Genomic DNA, 24,253 nt, shown 5'->3' with positions numbered 1-24,253 from the left:
TAATACACATCAACTTCTTCAGCACATTGTAAAACAATATTAGAATCACCTTTCACATCTTAAAGTGTATTGGTCATATTCTAAAGCAATTGTTAAATAGCAAACTATGGAGTTGGATATAACCTCCTTACTACATACAGAGCCAATTCATAGAGTTTTTAAAGCAAGAAGTGTGTTGTTGTTGCATTTTTTTTTGTTGCTAAGGAAGGCCCAGTGAAAATTTTCTCAGAGCTTTAAATTCCTGCCATGCATCATGAAAGACTGAGCACACAATGCCTCACTATCTAAATTCATATATAAACTGCTGTATTTCTATGTTAAATACAACAGAAGTAGTTTCTTTTTTCCTAGAAAAGAAAGTTCTCAACTAGTTCTTGCACATGGAACTCCCTCACACTGAAAATTAATGCAAGATGATGCAGTACTGAAACCATAACTTAACTAAAACATAGTCCCTCTAAAGAGGTTATTTTTAATTACCCACAAATCTGTGTAGTTGTATGTAAATCTTTGCTAAGTACCTACCATGTCATTATTGCATGGATGTGGTTATAGAGAAAAAAAAATGAGTAAACAGTGAATCTGACTGGATGGTTTAGTGAGGTCCTCGAAAATGGCCATGCTGGAGTCTGTCACTGCCCCAGCGGTGCACCGAGAAGATGATCAAACATGACTATCTACAAAAATAAAAGTTGTAACAAGGTTTCCACAGATGAACCTGCAGAAGGATCATTAATGCTAATTTCCTGGGATGGCACTGTCCCAGGGTACACCTCTCCTCACTCTCTCAGCCAACACTTCCCTGGCAAAGGCCAGCAGGACTAAGCCCGTGACTTTCAGGATGAGCCCAGAAGCCCCCCTCTCACTGGCTCCCTCTGTTTAGGGGTTCCACTCATGCTGCAGTTGGCAGGGTACCACTATGGGACCCAGCCACATTGAGCATGCCTCTCCAACTTTGTCACGAGAGGACTACTGTGGAATGGGTGCCCACATCATGGTACCATTCATCATTCACCCTGGGGGGGGCCCCATTGGGGGAGAGGGTGCTGTCCCAGCAGGGAGTGTGCCTCCTCTCCTCCCTGCATGGGGCTGCCCCAGTGGTACTAGTGTCTTTTCCTTTCAACCCCTGTTGCGAGTACCTTGCAGGTTTATAATGAGGGGTACAACAGACAAGAAATTAATTGCAGACTTTAGATGATTCCAAACATGACAAATATACTTTAACAATAATGACAAACAACAGCTAAAAGCAGCAACTTTATTACACAAACATCCTGGTTCCTCAACAAGGCCTTTAGTTTCCCCTGGAAGGCTTTGCTGAGGCATCACTGTGTTTGTGTTCCAAAGTTCTTGCTTTTAACTGTTACAGTTCTTTACTATTTTTCACTGTTGTAGTTTGCTATCTTTCACATCTAGTATGTCTTGGTGTTTTTATTTTCTCACACTACTGACACATTTGGACAGTAAAGTATTTTATTTACCATGAAATCAATCCAAAAACCATGTCTTGCAGAGAAACGCTTTTTTTCCTTCTGTAGTAGTTGTTTTGGAATTAGTAAAATCAAACATTGATAACAGAAAAAAATACAAATGGATGGATAGGTGTAGATAGATAGATAACTAGGTACATAGCTAGGTAGATGGATAGACAAAAAGAGATTAGACAGATAGATAGATCTTACCTAAACAATACTATATTGGTTTGTGATTGACCGTGCAGTAGTTTGGTAAGACAAGTTTTTATTTGAATTTATATTTTATTTTTTACTCACTGGTTTTCACTGTTTATAGGAAGGAAGGAAGGAAGGATTAGCTTGTAGACAAGATTTACTTTGATTTATATTTTGCTATTTTACCTTTAATTTTCACTGTTAGTTAGAAAGAGATAGGTTTAAGAATGGCAAACTGTAGCCATCCAAAGGGGCCTACTCAGTTATAAAATCTCACAGACTGCAGAGTACCTTCCAGCGCTTATCTAAACAATCCTGTCTTGTTTTGTGATTTATTGAACTTTACTGTTAAAACGAATACGACTGTGAGCAATAATGAGCATTTGAGTGTGATATAAAGGAATTCCAGCATTTGTGTGACTTCCATAACTTGTACAATCAGAGCAACAATTTTACTGTCTTAATTTTTAGCTGCATATTGTTTGTGTAACCTTTGTCTTAGACTTTGATTTGATTTCTGTTTGAGTTCTGTGGAAACTGAGTTTAATTATTTTTTTCTTTTGGAATTTTTTATTCATTTGCAGCTGAATATGGATTCATTAAATGAGTACGTAATTAATGATTTTCTAAAGCACAAATATCTTATACAGTGTAATAAATGCTATGTATATTTAAAGGCAGCACCTGATAACACTGATGATTTGTGTTCCACATGTCAAAGGCTGGAAAAACTATTGTAACATATATTAATGACTGGACTGATGCGATAAATAATGTTAGGCAAAGAGCAAATAGAACACATTTAAAAAACAGTGTGTCTATTGTCTGTAAAGATCACTCAACCCCTATGAAACAAGATGATGTCACTGACAACTTTGGAGTTCTGGATACAAGTGTTCAGCAATCTGAAAATTCAGAGTGCACAGAAGGAAATAAAAAAGAAAGAAGTTCACAACAAATAACAAAGAAGAAAAAGAAACTGATAAAGGTCTGTAAAGCAAAGAGAATGCATACTAAAAAGGACATTGCTTTATGTGACACACAGATTACAGAGAATGATAATATTTTTCTGTCAGAAAACCTTCAGTCTACAGAAAAAGGCATCATTTTTCCAAAAGGGAAGGTAGAAAAAAAGGCAAGGGGCAGGTGAAAAGGAAAAAAATCCAACCTGAACATGGAAAGATTGAAGGACATTACTGTAAGAAAAAAGAAGAGAAAGACAGACATTGACAACATGGCTTAAACTGTGGATATACAGTGCTGGCAGGATGAGAATTGTATGCTTGCAAATGCAATAAGCAATGAAAAAAGTGAGATTAATAAGACTAATGGTGGTGAAGATCATTCCTTTGTAACAACTGACAGAGCAGATATTACTGAATTAGAAGTTGAAGATTCTTCTGATCTGAAAAAGATATTCTTGTAATTGGAGGTTCAGTTATTGCAGAGAAGATAATGAACATCGAATAGTGTTATGCTTGCCAGGAGCAACAATAGTGGATATCAGGCAGGCGTTAGAACATCTTAATGTAAGGAAGTTCAGCTCTGGTTTTATTCATTTCAGTACAAATTATCTCATCTGCAAGGACTCCTTGATTGTTAGTAGGGAACTCACAGCCTTCTTAGAAAGCATAGCTTATATGGATGTTAGGACATATTTTCCACAAATCGCATATAGAAAGGATAGTCCTGATATAGTGAATACAAAGATTTTGGGGTAAATACCTACATGAAAAAATGTCCTGTTTTAAAAAATGGAAATGTGTAGAGCATCTGAGCTTAATGTTGGGCACATGTGTTCAGATAGGATGGCATGCACTTGTCAAGATCAAGGAGGAGAAGTTTTACAGGAGATACTTGACTAATGCAAGAAAGCATTTTTGCCAGGTTGAAAATTTAACAGTTGACAGATAGCAACATTTCATACATCACTGTTGGTTGTTAATGCTAGGAGCACTAATAATAATGTTTTTTATTGGAAAATTTGTAGTCTTCCTACAGGATTGATGTTGTTACTGTTTATGAAACATGGTTAGAGTAATAACTGGAAATCCATTCTGTCAGGGTATAAATGTTTTTAATGTAACAGACATTCTAACAAAAACATGGGTGGCATAGCCGGCTTTAGGCGTAGGCCAACTAGGCGGCCGCCTAGGGCGCCAGTGTAGTAGGGGTGCTTTTCCAGTATTTATTTGGTGTAGGTAGACCAGGATGGAGGCATCTGGGTGGTGTGGGGGTGCCGTGGAGCCCTTTTGCCTAAGGCACCAGTTGACCTAAGGCCACTCCTGATGGGTGGAAGTGTTATGATAGGGATTAAGGATAGTTAAGAGACCTGGGATTATTAGATGTTGAGTGATAACACCAATACTATAGACTGTGTAACTGTGACAATAAAGACAACCCTGGAACATATTACAATTGTTGGAGTGCATAGACCACCAACATCACGTCCACATGACCTACAGGAATTCAAACACTTCTTGCATGAACCACAGAAGGGAAAAATAATATTAGCTGGGGACTTAATTAATGTTCACAACATGTATTCAGGAACAACAATTGCATCAGATTGTAAGAAAACATACCAAGGACTGGAACATACTAGGCATTGTTTGTATTCCTAAAGAAATTACTGTTACTTTTTGTTTTACCCCACCATTGATGTGCAGTGTGATCATGGGGTTATTAAGGCTAATTTATTGCTAGATAATTCTGTCAGTGCACAGAAGATTAATAACAAATTATATGAAAGCAAAACAATCACAATGTAAAACTAATTGGAGTGATGCGTTCAGTGGAAAAACTGCAGAAGAAATGTGGAAAGTTTTGAAAGAGAAATTGTCTGAATAGAAAAAAAAAATCAAAAAATGTTTAACATCAGGATCTAGGCACACAAAGTCAGGAGGATATATTTCCATAAGAACAAGATACTTGATTAAGGTGAGCGACAAAAAATTTAAGAAATGGAAAACATGTCGAACTACAACTTTGAAAACTGACATAAACAAGGTGGACAAACACATTAAGCATAGTGCGGGGACAAGATCAAGTAAAATTTGAAGAAAATTTATATAAAGATGTTAAGCATAAATGGGAAACCATTTTATAGATACATAAGAAGTGGAAGGAGTAAAGACATACAAATTGATAAGCTGCCTGTAGATTCTAAAATTTATTCTCAGGCACAACAGATTATAGATATATTAACAAAATCTTATATAAAACAGTTTGGCTCCACAAAGGGGGTGATAAATTGCCCTAGTGACATTCGGGTAACCTCAGATACTGAAATCAGATTAGATTGTATTGAAAATGAGCTATGAAAATTGGATCCAAACAAAGCACAGGTAGAGATGGAATTAATAATAATGACTTGAGAACACTTCAGCAAGAACTTGCAGTGCCATTATATCTATTATTGACTAGGTGGTATAAATATGGGGAGATTCCTCAAGATTGGATACTTGTGCTTATTAATCCCTTCTTTAAGGGAAAGGGGAGTAGGATAAACCTAGAGTCATACAGACCCTTACATCTACTTTCATGTTGTGGAAAAATAATGGAGAAGGTAATATTGGATAAGTCATTGTGAGAACTCGGAAGGTTGGACCTGAAACCATATAACAGCATGCACATGTTGAAAACAGATCTATTATCGCATGTTCTATACCAATATAATAACAGCTATGAATGAAAATTTGTGCTGTGATATAATTTATATAGATTTAAGTTCAGCATGTGATAGGGCCATACATAAAACTCTGATCAATAAAATTAGAACAACTAGATATTGATGTACTCTTGATAAGGCAGATAGCTGCATGGCTTATAAATAGGACATGGCAAGTTTCATATAGCAATTAGGCAGGTGAAATTATTGGTTATAGTAAAGGTGTGTGCATGTGTGTGCCTTCTGTGGAAGGTTGGGCGCCGGGCTGGCAACTCGACACCATAAAAAACTCCACTGCCAATCATGAGCGGACAGGTGATCTGCTGAGGTGACCCCTAATTGGGAAAAACCAAAAGAAGAAGAAGAAGTAAGGGTATCCCACAGGGCTCTGCCTAGGCCCATACTTATTTAGATTGTATCTTAAAGATCCATCGTTTTCATCTGATGTGTTCTACGGTCTTTATGCATATGACTTGAAATTTGGTAAACTGATCACATGTGTTACAGATAGGGCATGTCTGCAAAATAACTTTACTAAACTGACCATTTGGGCACAGGAGAATAATATGCTGATAAATATATCAAAAACTAAGCATATAAGATTTGGGAGACATAAACCGAAAGGTGAATATTTACTAAAGCACACATTGATTGAAACTGTAGTTTCATTTATGGTCATGGAAATATGATTACACCCAGCTTTGAGTTTTTCTAATAATATCAAACAATTGGTTAATGATAGTTATAGAAGTACAGGTTGTACACAAATATTTATAAAGTCATAAAAAAAGGAAATCAGAAATGATGAAGACATTGTTTGTTAGTTACATTAGACCAAAACATGAGTATGGAATAACAATACGGAAACCTTATAAGAAAACAAGCATGAGTAAACTGGAAAGAGTACAGTGGAAATATACCAAGGGCATCCACGAATGTGAAAATTGAAGTTACTATGAAAGACTAAAATGTTTGAACTTGTATGTGTCTTATACAGATATTGAAGAACAGACCCAGTTCAGATATGTGGGGCATTTAGAGACAACTACATCTGGAAATGTTTGGGGTTATCAAAAAATAAGAGAGAATCATGAGACAACCACTGTAGAAGATTCTATAGGAATGAGAAGTGTGCTAACTGGTTCTCTGAGAGAGCAGCTGATGCATGGAATGGATTATCAAATTACATTAAAGGAAGCACTAGTTTAGATATTTTTAAGAACAGCCTGGACACTTATTATGGGAACAACTGTTCTGGTATATTAGCAGGTTAGACTGGTATTAATGCTGTGCTTGAAATGTTTGTATGTATATATGTGTATGTATGTAGATAGATGCATACATAGTATATAAAGTCACTGAGGTACCATATAGATCCATTTTATAATATTTAGTGTATTAAAATATGCTGCTGTTATTGTTTAGCAGCATCAAATGAATGGCAATTAACCTGCACTGCATTTTGAAAACGAACCTGTTTTAGCTAGCCACCTCCAAGACCCCTGACCACTACCAAGTAATGGATTAGAATCTCAGCTGAAATTTAGTGCCATATCACAGTCACATCTTATGCCATATACATGTGTTTGTATAATGATGGTGGTGTGAAGTTAAAGGCCTCAAACTACTTACATGGCATTTACTTTTCCCTAGCACATGCTGTTACTGAATAAGGTTTCATCTGCCAAAGAAGACTGAGATTCTGTAGTCCAGTCACAAATGGCTGAAGTTGGATAGAACTTTTGAAATGTATATTTTTCTGTAGAAAGTTTACCCCCTGCACCATCCTTGTAGGGAGAGATCACCCCTAATCCCTCCGTTCATCCTCCCCCCTATACTTAACTTTGAGGTTATCCAACCTCAGAAAAAGTTATAAAATACATCTTTTCAGTGCCCCTTCTGATCAGTCTTCTCAGATGAATGTCAATCACCATATCAGGCAGTGATTGGATGACCAGATACCATCATTATTCCACTTATATGTACAGCTTGAACTACATTTCATGCTTTTAAATGAATTCTGATTGGTGCTTTACTGATTTAAATGAATTCTGATTGGTGCTTTACTGATTTTTTTTTAAATGTACTTGCTTTTTTGTCAGTGTAATCAGAAAATCACAATATGACCTATGAGGTGTGAAGCCTCAAGACCAAGATTAAAGAAATGAGCTTCCTGCCATCACCAGCAAAATAAAGAACAAATACATTTTATTATTTTGTCTATTTGTTTGTGGCATAAAGCATAAGATGTATTACCTTCTCTCATATAGCAATTAGGCCACTGGGCATGCAAGTGATGGCAATATGAGACCCATAATCTTCAGCTTTGAGCATTATCCCAGCTACAAACAACAAAACATACATGGGCAGGAGGTTGGCATAATTGTTAAGGGTTTTACCATACAAACACAAGGTGCAGCATTTGATTCTCACTTGGGGTAAGTAGCTAGCCTAGTACTAAACTATAAACTTCATGATAATTATTCAGTCTTGCAATATATTTGAAAGAAAATTCTCCATAAAACACAAGAGGGAAGATGACAATTTTAAGATTCTACCAATATGTCAAAGATGCTGTATAATTAATTTCTTCTTGTTCTCCTTGGGATTGTATTTTGAGATAGTTACATTCAGTATTTTTGAAAAATGATGTCCTTTAAAAAATATCAAAACTCTACCCTGTTCTAGACAGCCAACAGCCAAAGGAGTCTGCCACTCTCTGAAGGCTTATCTCTGTACTCACTATCCTTCAAGCTGTTTTATACCCCATGAGCCAACAATTCACTACCTCTGAAAAAAAATTACATTCAGCCATATATTATTTCAAAGAAAAACTCTACACACAGACTTGGCTGCTGACAGTCTTAAGAGTCCAACTTCTTCAGGAAAATCTTGATGAGAATGTGGCCTTTGGTAGCTCAGAATGCTGGTACAATGCAGTGGCCACACAATACGTTAGCAACTGTGCAACATTTCCTTAAAAATACATGCTAATAGCATGGATGCATTGGGCTTATTGAATTAAGAAATTCATTTCTGAGTAACCGCAGATGGCTAAAATTCAATTCTGTTGTGCTTCCTGTAAAGTAAGTATGGCCATCATAGTTCTCAACTTTTAGCAGAAAAATCTGGACAAAGCCAAACATAATAGGTGGGGACAAAGCCTCAAAAATAAGGACACTTTTTAAATATTACACTTATAAACTTAGAAAGTTGCTAGAATAAAAGGTCTTGTGTTAACGTGCATTTTCTGTAGGATATGAAGTCTGAAACACAAATGACTGTCATTATTAAGTGAATTCATTCATCAATGATTTGTCACAAAAATCCAGAAAATGACAACTTTTATGAGAAATAGACCAAAAATATGAGGCAAAAATCTGGACGTTCTGTGAAAATCTGTACAGGTGAAAGGTATGATGGCCCTATGTCTTCATAATGAATAGAATAAAATGAAACAGTACATTCATTCTGCAATGACAGAGCATGTCAGCATGATGTCTGTTACATGATGTGTTTTATATTTCTTCATAAATCATGAAACTAATTTTACCAGCTGGAACTACTTGGCCGTGGGCCCAAAATTTTCCATTCAGTGCCATATATTTCTATTGGAAATTGCTCACCTGTCAATAAACACTGTAGTGATACTGCTTTGTACTTATAAAGGCCCATCATCAGTTTTCATGTTGTTGCCTTTGCAAGTTTCTTTGGCTACCACTCAAAGATGACAATCCTGTTAAAGGATAAACTTTATTAAAGGGCTACATAATTAATATTGGACAGTACTTTACCTTAACAGTAATAGCTGTTTTTTTAATTAATTGACTTCTATAATTAGTCAAATACTATAATGTTAAATGAGTGAGACTAGGGAGCTGTGGAGGTAAGGAAGTTTCACCTTACCCTTATAGCTGAAGGATCTTGCAGCTAGTAATTTGCGGAATTTGGAGATATTGGGGTTGTTAGGAGGCTTTCCTTCCTCTGGCATGAAATTATGCCCATGTTGATAATGTTGTTTCATGACTTAACAAATATGATCATTTTCAGTGTGATGTTCCTCAGTGAGAGTTTTACATATATATATTTATATATGTATATCTATATATATATATATATATATATATATACATATAAACATTTATGTGGTGAATTGTAGCATGCATATTGGTATGAAACTGCTGAGAGCTTGTTCTGATCCATGGCACTATGCGAGCCATCCGTAAGAAACTTTTGCATCAGTATACTGTACTTTTTCTGTGTTTGTCAGGGAAATCAGAGGATGACAGCAGACTTAACACTTAAATACTGACGTGTCACAGGAAGCATACTTTTTCTTTGGCTGATAAATGTTGTTGTGCCTCTAGTTCCAGTACCGATGAAGTATCTCAGAAGTATTTAGACCACTAGCATTTAATGGCAGATACACAATTATGCATTATCAAGTTTACAATTGTGCATTTGGAGTCTGTGAGGCTATGCAGAAAAACTGGGACACACTAGTTTCAGTTGTTCAAATATGAGTGAGGCCAAAGTTTCTGAAGTCACAATGTTTTGCAAAGCCATTTTTCACTGCATGCAAAGTATGTGATGCTCTGTTAGTAAATTCATTATCTCATTCTACACAATACACTGATGTGGCTTAATAACTTCAACTTTAGTCTATTGGAAAATTTGGGGGGAATGCCATTGGGATAACTCTAAACACGTGAAAGAAAAGAACCCTCCAAATACGACAGTACAGCAGTTCTGTGTACTTCAAGCAAAGACCCCCCCCCCCCCCATCTGATGAAATATCTGTTAAATACATAGTGATAGTGAAAACTCTCATCAAACTGTATACAACTTGCAGAGGGCCAAGAAGGGGCTCTGCTTGACATGTATGGGCAGTCTGTTCCAGAGTATGGGGAGTCTCTGGGTCAGGAACCTATCCCTCCAGCATGTTTTGTTCATTGTGATGACAAGGTTTAGATCCCTGGAGCATGTGGCTCTGAGGGATTTTTTTAAGTGAAGCATGTCCAACAGCTCAGGGTTTGACATGGCCTTGTATGTTAAGCAGAGATCACCTCTGAGTAGATGATATGCCACAGAGTATAGTTGGAGTTTTTTTAGACGGTCAGCATAGGGCATCTGCTTTAGGCCTGTGATTCTTTTAGTGAGGTATTTCTGAGACCTTTCCAGCTGTTGCAGATGTCTTGTGAGGTACATATCAAATGGGGTGTTGTACTCTATAATGGGTCTAATGAGGGATGAGTACAGTGGGACAATGACCTCCTTTTTTCTGGATGAAAAGCCATTAGTGATGAGGTGTGCCACATAGAAGGATTTCCTGACTGTTGTGGCAATGTGGTTATCGAAGGTGAGACCACTGTCCATCTGTGTCCCTAAGTCTCTCATCACACCTTTGGTGTTTATTGTACTGCCACCTATGTGGTAATTCATGCATACATGTTTTTTTCCCAAAGGGGATAACTATACATTTCTTGGCATTAAGCTTGAGCCCATGGCTCTGGCACCAAGCATCTGTTTTTGTAAGGCCCTTTTGTAGAATATCCACACCATTTGGGGATTCAGTAATGGCTCCCAGTTTGCAGTCATCTGCTAACTTTGTTAGCCAGAGTCCCTTAGTGTTGGCCTGTACTTCAGAGAAGTAGATGCCAAACAAGAGCGGTCCCAGGACTGAACCCTGAGGTACTCCACTTGTCACTTGTCTGGAGCTGGATTTGGAATTGGCTACTTTTATAGTGTGGGTTCTGTCAGTAAACCAGTTGGCAACCCATCGAGTGATGTAGGGATTTATGCCCAGCTTAGTAAGTTTCTCTATGATTACAGAGTGGGGGATGGTGTTGAAGGCCTTGGCGAGGTCCAGATAGGCTGTGTGGACCACCTTACCCTCGTCCACAGCTCTGGAGACTGATTTGAAGAAGTCAGTCAGGTTCAGGAGACAAGAGTGGCCCTTCATGAACCCAAACTGGGTGGGGTCCAGTGTTTGAAGGTTGCCAATGTCTTTGTTTATAAGTTCCATGATAATGAGTTCCATGCCCTTGCAGATCAGGCTCGTCAGACTGATGGGATGGTAGTTCCCAGGATCCAAGGTGGATCCCCCCTTGTGGAATGGGATAACTGTAGCTGTGCACCACTCAGTGGGCATGAAGCCTGAGGTGAGGCTATGATTAAACATGACACTTAGGTGAGGTGCCAGTCTATTATAGCAACAAGCAATATGCTGTTCCACATAGCTGTGGAAATATACATGTCAATTGCAGTGTCCAGATGCCATGAAAAAAATGCAAACTGGATACGAACAGCACCATGAAGACTGCATCCACATTTTTAGCTTTCCAGTAGATATTTCTGAGTTATGTGAAAACTTTAGGGATATTTCATTCTAGATCTCCACGCTTAATTATTATCAAAGAATGGAAAATTAAAATCAGTGCTGCCGATGGAATATCACCATATGTACTTTATTTAGCAGGCACTAAGATTTTGCATTTATCTTGCAGGCAACCTAAAACATACTTTTGGGACTGTCTTCACACTATTTCTAAGCTTCCTTGTTCATTTTTTTCTGTAAACAAAGTCAGTCTTTCAACTTATATTATACTTCCTATATATTTCTTAAGTGTTAGATTCTGGCTTTTTGCAACAACTGAATACTGGAGAAGAGAAATCATTTTCAGCTATATTTGGAATACATTTTGGTATATTCAGAAATCTGACCACTTTCCTATTGAACTATGTGGTAATTTTGCAAATACAATATTATTGCCACATACATCTTTTAAGATATTCCTACATACGTAGAAATATTAATGACAGAGGAATAACAATGAAAGATTTTTTGTTTCACCCAGGCAATTTATTTATAAGATGACAAAATGTTATGAAGGTGGCACAGTGCTGTACAATGATTAGGACCGCTGTCCCACAGTACTCGATCCCTATGTCTATATGGGTTTTCACTGAGTGCTCCAGTTCTCCCCTTTACCTTCCAATCACATACTAATAGGTGAATGGACCAGTCTCTGCATTGTACTTAGGTGTGTGTGCCAGTGTACCTAGGTGTGTGTTTGTATGTGTATGTGTGTGTGTGTGTGTGTGTGTGTGTGTGTGTGTGTGTGTGTGTGTGTGTGTGTGTGTGTGTGTGTGTGTGTGTGTGTATGTGTGTGTTTTTGCTTGTGCATGAGCACATGCTTTGATGGACTGACATCATACCTAAGAATAATTTTTTGCTTTATGCTCATGGATTTTGGGATATGAGCTTTCTCCCAATGACCCTGAGTAGGATAAGGAGATTATCAGAAAATAAATGAATGAATGAATGAATGAATATGATACCAAACAATTCACAGCATGTGATTGTCGACATTTGTATAATAATAATAAAAAATTCAATGTTTTTCATTTGCAAAAATTGAATAAAACAACATTAAGATAATTATCAGATTGTTTACCTCTTCAGTCAGATCTCTTATTCTGCTTTGGAGTTCTTCCACTTGAATGGACAGAGCTTTCTTCTCATTGAAAAGTCTGGAAATGTTATCCTGCAGCTCTTAAATAAAACAAATAGACCACTTATTTTACATACTATAATGTTAAGCTATAGTTAAAAAGAATGCAATATAATGCAGTTCAGCTGCTGAATAAACGAGGAAGCACAATACAGAATTTAATGTTTACTTCTAGTGGCATTTTGCTTCTGGGTAAGTTGCTGGCAACCAATGTAAATATAGGACTCTTATCACTTAGAGGGTGTTCACGAAAAGGGTGGGATAAGGTGGTTATGTCCCAATACTTTTCCCAGGATTATGGAGTGGAACCCATCAACCACAAAAGCACTGCCCTCTAGTGGAGGACAGAGGATAGTGTCTGTTATAAATAAAAATAATTACTTAGCCAGCCCCTGGCAATTCCTAAAGCTAAACATTTACAGGAACATGTATACCCTAGTAGCCTACTGAAGTACATTACACAAAGCGGTCTGGCTGGAATAGGGACAGAAGTAAAACAAGTGCTAGGGCAGCCGGAGAATGAAAAATAAACAAGTTTATACATATGCATACATATATACACACACACACACATATATATATATATATATATATATATATATATATATATATATATATATATATATACAGACACATATATGTAGAAAAAGATAAAAGAAAAATGTCATAAAACAAATGCATTACACTGTGTATGTCTGTGTGTGTAATTATATATATATGTATGGGTTACCTTCATTTCCCGACAACTCATTTGACTGAAACTCATTTCCCTGACAAGTAGTACTTGCAGTGCACTATAAGGCAAGTAAAAGGGATATGTCCTTTTCCCCACTGTAGTGCGACCCTGGAGTTAGTATATATAGTTGGGAGCCCTCCACCTAGTTTGGTTTTATATTCTCTGTTTTTTGTTTTATATTATTCAGTAAAACCAAACTAGGTGGGGGGGGGGGGCTGTGCCTCCCACCTCCCTAACTATATATACTAACTCCAGGGTTCCACTACAGTGGGGAAAAAGACATATCCCTTTTACTTGCCTTATAGTGCACTGCAAGTACTACTTGTCAGGGAAATGAGTTTTACAGGAAATGAATTTCAGTCAAATGAGCTGTCGGGGAAATGAAGGTAACCTTATATATATATTTATATATATATATACATGTATGTATATATAATACATAAACAAAAAAGTCCCATAACAAATAAACATAAAACCAAAGAAAGAAAGAAAAAAACTATCAAAAACTGAGTCACTTTTGTGAATAAAGCAGTTCCAAATTTCTCTTCATGAAGACATCATGAAAAATACATAAATTTTTCCTTAAACGCATAGAAGTGTTCCAGCCTGAGTAGCCAAGTGCTCTGGATTGTGCAGAATGCTCCGCATTTGTGATTCATTAAGCCCACTGTTCTGCTTCCACAGTGAACAGTCGTGGCTCCGCTTTGCGTTTTTTATCAAGTAAATTACATCTTCAAGAAAACTTTTATGAGTGAACTTTTTTGTGCTTAACTATGCAATTCTCCCTCCCATTACATGCTCAGTGCTGCCCTCCTTGCTGCCTACGTTCTTTCCAGAAAAATCTTGTAATTTGCTGGCTAAAAGAACACCCCCTTCTTTATTGCATACTCAGATGTCCAGGGAGGAGTTTTATTGGTTGTGAGGGGGCATCTTGGACTAATGAGCATAATACCAAGAGGCCTGTTGTACACTGTTATTAGGTAGCACCGGACAGCCCCAGTGAAAGGTAGTCCACTACTTATTGCACAATCTGGGGCACTTGGCTGCTAAGGAGTCTGCAAAGTGGAGACTGAAGCATTAGCTGTCCACGTATTTGATTTGGGTGCTCATATGTTTAATACTGTAACCAACAACATGATCTCAGCAGTTCTGCCTTATGTTTTGTAACCAGTTTAAAGGCTAGTTATTGCTAACCCATTTTTATGCATGCTGTATAAAGTGCATCATGTAACTTGCTAGTTAATGAACAGCTGGGGCATTAAAGGGTTATGGCCATGTGCATTAATAAACAATTGCACAAGACTGCCATGCAAATGAACTGCAACTGTAAGCCAAAGGTTAAAATGTTCTCCTTACAGAAATGATGTAGTACTGTGCTGATTTTGTCATTTCTTTTACATTCATATATATTTATTTATATATATATATATATATATATATATATATATATAATAGAAATATTCTCCTGTAAAGAGTTCTCTGACTGTTCATTACTGTTTGTAGCTTACTAATGTAGATAATATTTTCATGTAAGCTTAATTTCCTTCCTGTGAATAGTTTTTGACATCCTACTCAGTCACAAAAACACACCAGGTTTGTCAGTGCAACATTTTATTGACATAAGAACTATGCATATGACTCAAACAACTTAGTGTCAGTGTTTGGTTATTTATTTTTTTACTCACCTAACTTTGCTTACTTACTTATGTATTGACCAGTGTCCGATTTTAACTCCAGTGTTAGCTCTGTCCCTTTCAATCCCCTCCTAAAAGTGGTGACTTTTGGAGAGAAGATGGTGAATTACACTTAAATTGCAAGAATTAGAATTATAAATTTATTTCAGAAAATGTATATTAATTCATATTCTCTATTCTGTCAATGTCTCAGGTTAATAGCAATAATATTTTAAGTGGTCCTGATTATGTTTGGATTTGTCCCTGATTCATTGAAAGCCAGGCTGGTGACTTTTGGAGAAAAGGTGATGCGTTATGTTTAACAAATAATGACAAGGTATAAACTTTTTATTTCAGAAAGTGTGTATTAATTTACATTCTCTTAATTTGTCAATGCTCAAGGCAATGGTAGCAATATTTAAAAGTGTCCCTAATTATTTGTCCCTGATTCTGCTTTGATTTGTCCATCGATCAGTGTCTCTCCCTCTCTCACACAGACATACCCCCCAAACACACACACACACACACACACACACACACACACACACACACACACACACACACACACACACACACACACACACGCACACACACACACTTGCGCTTCAGAAAAATGCATGCTAACACAAGTCTTATTATTATTGCAACTTTGTTCATTTTTTCCAGAGGAATATGTTCCTGTTTTGAGCCTTTGTTTCCCCCTTTATTTTAGGTTTTATTGAGTTAACTGGATCTAAGAGGTGAGAGGCATGTAAACCTCCTGAATGCTGCTCTCACTCTTCACTCTTCACTCTCTGTCTCTCTCTCTCACAAACACCTCACTTTCATGCACGAAAGCACGCATTCACACACATGGATAGAAACATAAACACACACATGGAAACAAAAACATAGACACACACACACACACACACACACACACACACACACACACACACACACACAAACGCACACACACTTTTTTCTCTTATATTGTTTTACACTCGCTAAACAGCAAAAGCACTGCTTAGTAACTGTAAAATAACTTGATTGTTCTCACTTTCCCTCCCATGCATGCATACACTTACACACACAGACATAAACACATACATAGAAAGTTTCTTTCGATTTTCTTTTTTTTTTTTTTTTTTTTGCATTTTACACTTGCTAAACAGCAGAAGAGCTGCTTAGCAAGTGTAAAATAATGGTGGCCTTTATTTTTTTCTGTTCAAGATCCACTGCAGCTTGATATGCTGCCATGAAGCTGCGGACACATTTTTCAGCAGGCATTACTTGTAAATTAATACCCTGCTGGAGAACATTTTGTCCAGTCAGGTTAATACCCTGCTGGAGAACATTTTGTCCAGTAAGGGTACTGCTGTACAGTTCACCCATTCTCTAATGGACAATAACATTTAAGTATTTATCAATACTTAGAGTTCGACTTATCAGCCTGCCGGGTTACAAAACAAGTTTCTGGGATAGCTGACAATTTGTACTGTAGGAAAAAGGTACTTAGTCTGGGACTCATGGGTTTGCCACTCATCCAAAAACTTATTTCCTAAACTTACAGCAGAAAGCATTTCATTTAGCATGACCAGATCCCTTAATATTGTTTGTATACATGCATGCAAACACATAAACACACACACACACACACACACACACACACACACACACACACACACACACACACACACACACACACACACACACACACACATACACACACACACTTAAGCATACTTTATTTTATTATTTTCCATGAAGGGAGATTCCATCACTCCCCATCTTTGCACCAGTGCATTAATGTTCTGATTCTGACCTTGTAAGAAATAATAGACTTCACGCTTTTGGGATTTACATAAACATATAACACAAATCATACTGATTACATTAATTATCCATATTCATAAAATTTCCACAAACATTCACTTTCACATTATATGTACACTATATCACACACATTTCACCCTTGTTTTTTGTCAAAAAAAAAACATTCACACAAATCATTCACATATTTTCCAACATTTACAGCATTGGTTTTCACACATCAGATTCAATACACACACATACACACACAGACATGTTCATCTGTGCCCATCAGGAAACATTTTCACATCATACAGACATGCTTACACATCAACAAGTATGAGTACAATGTGGAAGAAACCAATCATTATAGCACATTATTTTTAAATATAGCACATTATTTTTTAACTGAGTTTAACTTCAGTTCTTAGACAGAGCCTCATTCTCCCTAAAGGATTCTCCTTATGTCACAGGTAGTTAGTAATCTACCAGTCCATTTCATTTCTTGCCATCCTCTGGGTTTTTCTCCATTGATGCTATAATATACTTTAACAAAAACGTGCACAACATAAGGTAATGACAATTATAGCACCATATGTTGTAGATAATTATATTTACTGATGACAGTCCCATGGAAATTTTTTGGTCTCACATTTGTGTGTGTTGTGTGCATTAACAATCATATCATTTAGGCGTTTCATTCAACTGAAACAATTCATGCTTCAGCTATTGTTAAATCATAGTTTAAACATCACCTACTTGTAGACCCCCCCCTAATTAATTATCAGAGCATATGCAAAGACTGTCCAGGCAATCATTCAGTCCATACAGTAACCAAGGAGACTCAATCCTCACCACTGGCAACACTGGGAGACATACATTGAGATGATGACAGGTACACACTCAGTATTTCCAGATGCAGCTCTCTGCATCAAGTGCAATTTCCTTTAAGAGTACACAGAGACTACAGTAAGTCCGGAGTTTGCTTCTTCCTCTTTCTCTAGACCCCCAGTACGACTCCCTACTGGCACAATTATAGAGTTGAGATCTTAGCTGAGTGACCAAGCCAAGACCTCCAGCACCCAATCATTCCAGACACTGCCTTGTGTCCCTACCCAAGTAGCTGTCACATCCACTCTTTGAGGTTTGAGTTACACACACAAACACACACACACACACACACACACACACACACACACACACAAACACACACACACACACACACACACACACACACACACACACACACACACACACAGGCATACACGCACACCTGGGAAAGGCTGGCACAGGTTTATTAGCTATGTCCCCTTCTGCCCACACTATAAGGTAGTTTCCCCTGGCACCAGTCACTCAATAAGAGCTACTTTAAGGCCCTTAACAAAGGGTGTCCAATCTTACTGTGCAATGTTATTATTGATACAAATGGTAGTTTGACCAAGAACAAGGCTATTAAGAGTGGCCTACACAATGTCAACAAATAAATATGCAAGTACTCTCAGAACATAAATATGTCTCTACACAGATCAGCCTCAGTGAAATGTTTAACTATATTTAATAATAAAGAATAAAAGAACAAGACAATACTAAATATATATGTACAGTGATATCAGAGTTCAAAATCACAGGCAATATTTAAAACAATATTGCAGGACAGTCTGAAATAAATAAGTAAAGAAACATATCTAAGCAAAACTTTGCTATATTCCTGACTATATCTAAAATAATTATACTGTTTCCTAGACTTACTTACTTCAGAGCAAGCAAGGCAGATGTGGTGAGTGGATCTTGATGTTGTCAGGTCAAAGACAAATACAGAATACTATCTCTCACTAAGAGATTTCCCAAATTAATGTCTCAAATATTACTGCTGGGGTAGCTTGCAGAATGACATAATTTCTTGTCATCTGTCATCCTAGGTGAAATACAACCATTGATGCAGTTGGTTGGCATTTAGCATCTACCTGTGAAAATACATACATAAGGGTTTTTCCTCAAATCTTGGTACTTCTTGGACATCATAAAACAATAAAACATTTGCAAGACAATGCAGAATGTTCCCTAGTTTTAAACATTGTGTCTCCTTGCTGCCATAAAGTAATTTAATTTCAGCTATTTTTCTGAAGTTAACCTCTTGTGTTCCAGTTTCCACTGTTAAAAAATAGTGTCTATGTCAATTCTTCGAACACTTAAAATTTTGAACGTTACATGGTTGAGACCAAACGTTCGAAATTTCAAGTGTTCGAAGATTGACTCTCAATGTCACCGTATGGTGCAGATAGTGTGCATTTCCCTTTTCTGCACTGAAGTGCGGTCTTGGAGTTGGTATATATCAAACATCCAAATGTCGAACATTTTGTCTCGACCATGTAACGTTCGACATTTTGGATGTTCGAATATTTAATATAGACCCAAAAAATATACATTCAATAGTGTATGTACATTTCTGTTCCCTTTCAACAGGGCATGCTCTGGATCCATTTTTAAACAGCATTTTGTAAAATACCTCTTCAGCACACGTCTGTACAAACTATCTTATATGACATACAGTTCTAATACATTTGTAGCACAAGCATATGAATCATGTTGATATTCACAAACGACATGTAATTATTTACAAAATTCCAGACAGCTGGGCTGGGAGTATCTCCTTTCATGACATTTCCATCCCCCTCAAACACTCAAGCTAGTTTTTTAAGTTACCCTTGAAAAACATTGCTTGAGAGGGATGAGAGTATCTGAGAATACCTTACCTCATTCTCTGTGTTGAGATTCCAGCTGCCTTGGCATTGCTGATCCCAGTGCAGTGCTGTACTATCCTATCATATGCCGGCAACCCTAGGCTCTACCATAGTAATTTGGGATTTTGCTGGCTGGCTCCCTGTAGCTATAGATCCCACTCAGACTCCTCCTGCCTTATACTGCAAATACTTAACACCAGAGCCTCCCTATCATGGTAAGGTTTCATCATGTTAACATAGTACAGCTTGTGCCCCTGCCTCCTGCCTACCAGTTCTACCATGTAGTTAACATCACTGACCTTCCTTACCACCTTGAAGGGTCCCTCCCAAACTACCTGCAGCTTGTTGTATCTGACAGGAATGAGAACCATAACCTGCTGCCCTACAGCATACTCTCTAGCTCAAATTTTCCTGTCATACCAGACCGTTTCTGCTTCTGGGCTTCTGCCAGGCTCTCCTGGGCCAAGCCCATGAGTTCATAGGTTCATAGTTCATAGGTAGGTACAAGGCTATCTGCCCGAGGGCATTTATAAGCCTAGCCAGAGTGTGTCGGCTTTCACCACCCATTGATTAATTAACTGATCCTCTGTCAAGCAGAGCCAATGAAGTGATCCCAGGGGTGTATTTTCTGTTACCCATCCACTCGCCAAGGTTTCTCTTGAAAAGTGTTAGTGAGGGGCTCTGCCTGAAGTAATTTGGAATTTTGTTCCAAAGCATGAGGAGTCTCTGTGACAGGAATCTATCCCTCCAGCATGTTCTATTTATTGTTGTGGCGAGGTTTAGCTCACTAGAGCGCATGGCTCACAGTGACTTGGATTTCTTTAGGTGAAGCATGTCCATCAATTCTGAGTTGTACATGGCTTTGTAAGTCAGGCAGACATCACCTCTGAATAAGCGATATGCCACTGAGTACAGCCAGAGTTTTTTTCAGTCAGGCTGCATAGGACATATGTTTAAGGCCAGTAATCCTCTTGGTGAGGTACTTTTGTGGTCTTTCCAGCTGTTGGAAGTGTCTTGTGAGGTACATCCCAAATGGGGCATTGTACTCTATGATGGGTCTATTGAGTGATGAGTAGGGGGGAGGCACTATAACCTCTTTATTTCTAGATGTGAACCCTTTAGTAATTAGATGGGCCACATAGAAGGATTTCCTAACTACTTTGGCAATATGATTGTCAAAGGAGAGATTACTATCTACCTGGGTCCCCAGATCTCTTATCACCTGTTCTGTATTAATTGGGCTGCCACCTATGTGGTAATTCGTGGGTGTTTTTTTTTTTTTCCCAAATGGGATGACTATGCATTTTTTTGCATTTAGCTTGAGGCCATGACATTGACACCAGGTGTCCATCTCAGTAAGGCCCTTTTGGAGGATGACCGTGTCAGCCGGAGAGTCAGTTATGGCTCCCAGTTTGCAGTCATCAGTGAACTTGGTTAGCCATAGTCCTCCTGTGCTTGCTTGTACTTCTGATATGAAGTATATGCCGAACAGTAGGGGTCCCAGGACCGAGCCTTGCGGGACACCACTTGTGACTGGTTTAGAGTCGGACCTGGAGCCCGCTATTCTTACTATGTGAGTTCTGTCTGTAAGCCAGTTGGCAACCCATCTCATGACGCAGGGGTTTATGTTCAGGCTGGTGAGTTTTTCTATAATACCCGAGTGGGGAAAGTTGTCGAAAGCCTTGGCGAGGTCAAGGTAGGCTGTGTGAACCACCTTTCCATCGTCTGTGGCCTTTGTGACTGTTGCAAAGAAGTCAACCAGGTTTAGTAGGCATGATCTGCCCTTAACAAAGCTGGGTCAGGTCAAGTGTTTGGAGGTTTCTAATGTCTTTGTTAATGAGCTCCATGATGATGCACTCCATAGCCCTGCAGACCAGGCTAGTCAGGCTTATGGGGTGATAGTTACCAGGGTCAGTTGTGGCCCCTCCTTTGTGGAGAGGAATAAACGTTGCTGTGTGCCATTCTATTAAGCCTGTGGAGAGGCTGATGTTGAACAGCGTGTTTAGGTGGGGGGTTAGTTTGTTCTGTAGTTTGTGCTAGACGCAGCCTGGGACACCATCTGGTCCCATTGATGCTGTGTTTTTGGCCTTTGAAAGGGCTGTTTTCACCCGTGCATCTGTGATTTTTGGAACACTACACTTTTCCGGTATTGTTGTGGGTCCTTTTGGAGGTGAGAGGGGGGTGAAGTTTGCACTGAATCTATCTGCCAGGATGTTGGCAATATCAGTAGATTCAGTATATTTTGTGCTATTTTGCACTAGTTCAGTGCATCTCTGCGAGTTGCCACTTAGATTCTTAACATAGCTAAAGAAGGCTTTATGGTTATCTTTTGAATCCTTGGCTATTTTTCTTTCGAAGTTAGCCGTGGATGATTTCATGAGGGACCTTAGTTTTTTACTGATACTGATCAGGGATGTCTTTCCTTCTTGGGATTTGCTTTTTTTCTGAACTAGTTTCCTCCTTCTATTGTATAGCCTGTTTATTGCAGGGGTCCACCAAACTGGTTTCCTTCTCTTAGAGGAGTGAGTCTTGGTTTTGCTAGGGATGGCATAATCCATGCATCCTTGTAGGTGCTCAAAGAGTGCATTTGTAAAGGTTTCTGCATCTTGGGCAGCATTATCCTTTAGCGTGGGGGCTGTGAAACTTACCACCTCTGTCTTAAGTAAGGTGAAGTTTGTTTTAGAAAAGTCTTTTACTGTGGTTTCCTTAGTTGGGGGGTAGTGGTGGGGTGTGGACATCCAGAGTGATTAGTTTATGGTCTGATATCACCAGTGAAGGGTTGACCTCCGGTGTGGAACACCTGTCACCCATGTTGGTGATGACCAGGTCCAATATGTTTTCACCTCTGATAGGGGAGTTTACCAGCTGATCCAGGGTGTTTGAGTTGCTGAATTCCAGGAAGCACTGGGCCTGGGAATTTGTACCCGAGTAGTTTTCCCAGTGAATGGTAGGGTAATTGAAATCGCCCAATATCAGGGTGTTTGGTAGGACGTTCATATTTTCCAGTGTCTCTAGAAAGGTGGAGTGGTGGTCCTGGGTCATAAAGGGTGATCTGTAGCAGGCCACAATTTGCATTGCAGATTTGCTTGATGTTAGTTACACATGGATGATCTCAGAGTTATCATGCTGTGCCACTAACCTGGAGGTGTAGGTATCCTTGATGAATATGGATACACCCCCTCCTTTTGTGTTTCGTCCGTGTTCTGTGGCCGAAACGTTTGGTATGAGTTGTAGCCCAGTAGTGCTGGGGTGCTGTCTGGCGCCTTGAACCAGGTTTCAGTTACTGCACAGATGTCGATGTTCTCCATACTGAGGAGTGCTTTGAGCGAGAGCATTTTGAGATTTAAACTCCGGACATTGAGTAGCATAACCCTCAGTTTTTTTGTTAATTGTGCTGTTTACGGAGGTGGGTTTGACTTTTGAGCCTTGCCTAAAAAAGGGACTATGGGGGCAGCAAGAGCCTTGGCCAGTATTCGAAAGCCTAGGGGTGACAGGTGCAAGCCGTCTCTTGCGAAGCAACGTGGCTTGTCGAGCATGTCGTCCCAGGCTGACAGACATTGGATCCCCTTTGAATGACACCAAAAGCTTAGCCAATTGCTGAAATTGATAATTTTTTCTTTATACTGGGGTATCATACTTGGTAAGGGCAGGATGCTATTCAGGGTCAGGGTCATACCAGCCTGGGCTACATGATCAGAGAGCTCTTCCATGTCTCTTTTCATGTAGTCCAGGGAGGTATGTCTCAGGTCATTCACACCAACATGAACAATGACAGAGTCATATTTATACTTATTCTGGAGTGACCTAAGTGCTTGTGTTATGTGGCGGATTCTAGCTCCAGACAGGCAGCTAACAATAACCTTCTACTTGTTCATCCTAGTGAGTGGGACATCAGTGTACCTGACTATAGAGTCACCTATTATTAGTGTGTTAGGTATGTTATTTCGCCTTAAGGGCTGTGATTGTGCGGCACACTGACTTTTTTTTATGTGTTGTCTGGTTTGTGACGTGAATTGCAGGTTGTTTGGGTGTCTGCTTTGGAGGTATCTGATGCTTTTGCAGGTTTTTATTTAGAGCCTCCGATTTTGTGTATTTATGTGTATTTTTTGCCAGTGCTGTTTTAGTAGGTCTGTGTGCGGCTGGAGTTGTGGTGCAAGTGGTAACCTTCTCCTCTTGACTGTCTGTTCCAGTCTTGGGTGGAGACAGCTTTAGCTTCCAGTTTGGCTGTATAATTGCATCTCTCGCATATGTTAGTGTTTTGTGGTAGGAGGAGAGGGTTGTCTGTGTACATGAGGCAGTTGTAACATTGCCTTAGGATACCCATATTCAGCAGCTGGACTGGAGAGTGCACCTGAAGTTGCCCTTTGGTCATGCCTGAATAGTAAGGTGAGCTGCTTAATCGCTTGGTTGTTGAGGGGTGAATAAAGAGCCTTGCCCTGCTGGGCAATCAGTGTCACG

General features: G+C 38.7%; 1 protein-coding gene across 1 annotated transcript in view; it reads right to left on the bottom strand.

Moving 5' to 3' along the window:
- LOC122795753 (shootin-1-like) overlaps positions 1-24,253 on the bottom strand; it is a 944,918-nt gene that overhangs the window by 584,638 nt on the left and 336,027 nt on the right. The window contains exon 6 of the mRNA XM_044064066.1: positions 12,798-12,895. Coding sequence (XP_043920001.1) covers positions 12,798-12,895 — 98 coding nt within the window. The remainder of the gene's footprint in view (positions 1-12,797; positions 12,896-24,253) is intronic.

This window comes from Protopterus annectens, chromosome 2.part2 (assembly GCF_019279795.1).
Source record: "Protopterus annectens isolate FY-2018-M chromosome 2.part2, PAN1.0, whole genome shotgun sequence".
Lineage (NCBI taxonomy): Eukaryota > Metazoa > Chordata > Ceratodontiformes > Protopteridae > Protopterus > Protopterus annectens.
The sequence above is the reverse complement of the archived record's forward strand: the minus strand, read 5'-3'. Positions and strand labels throughout refer to the sequence as shown.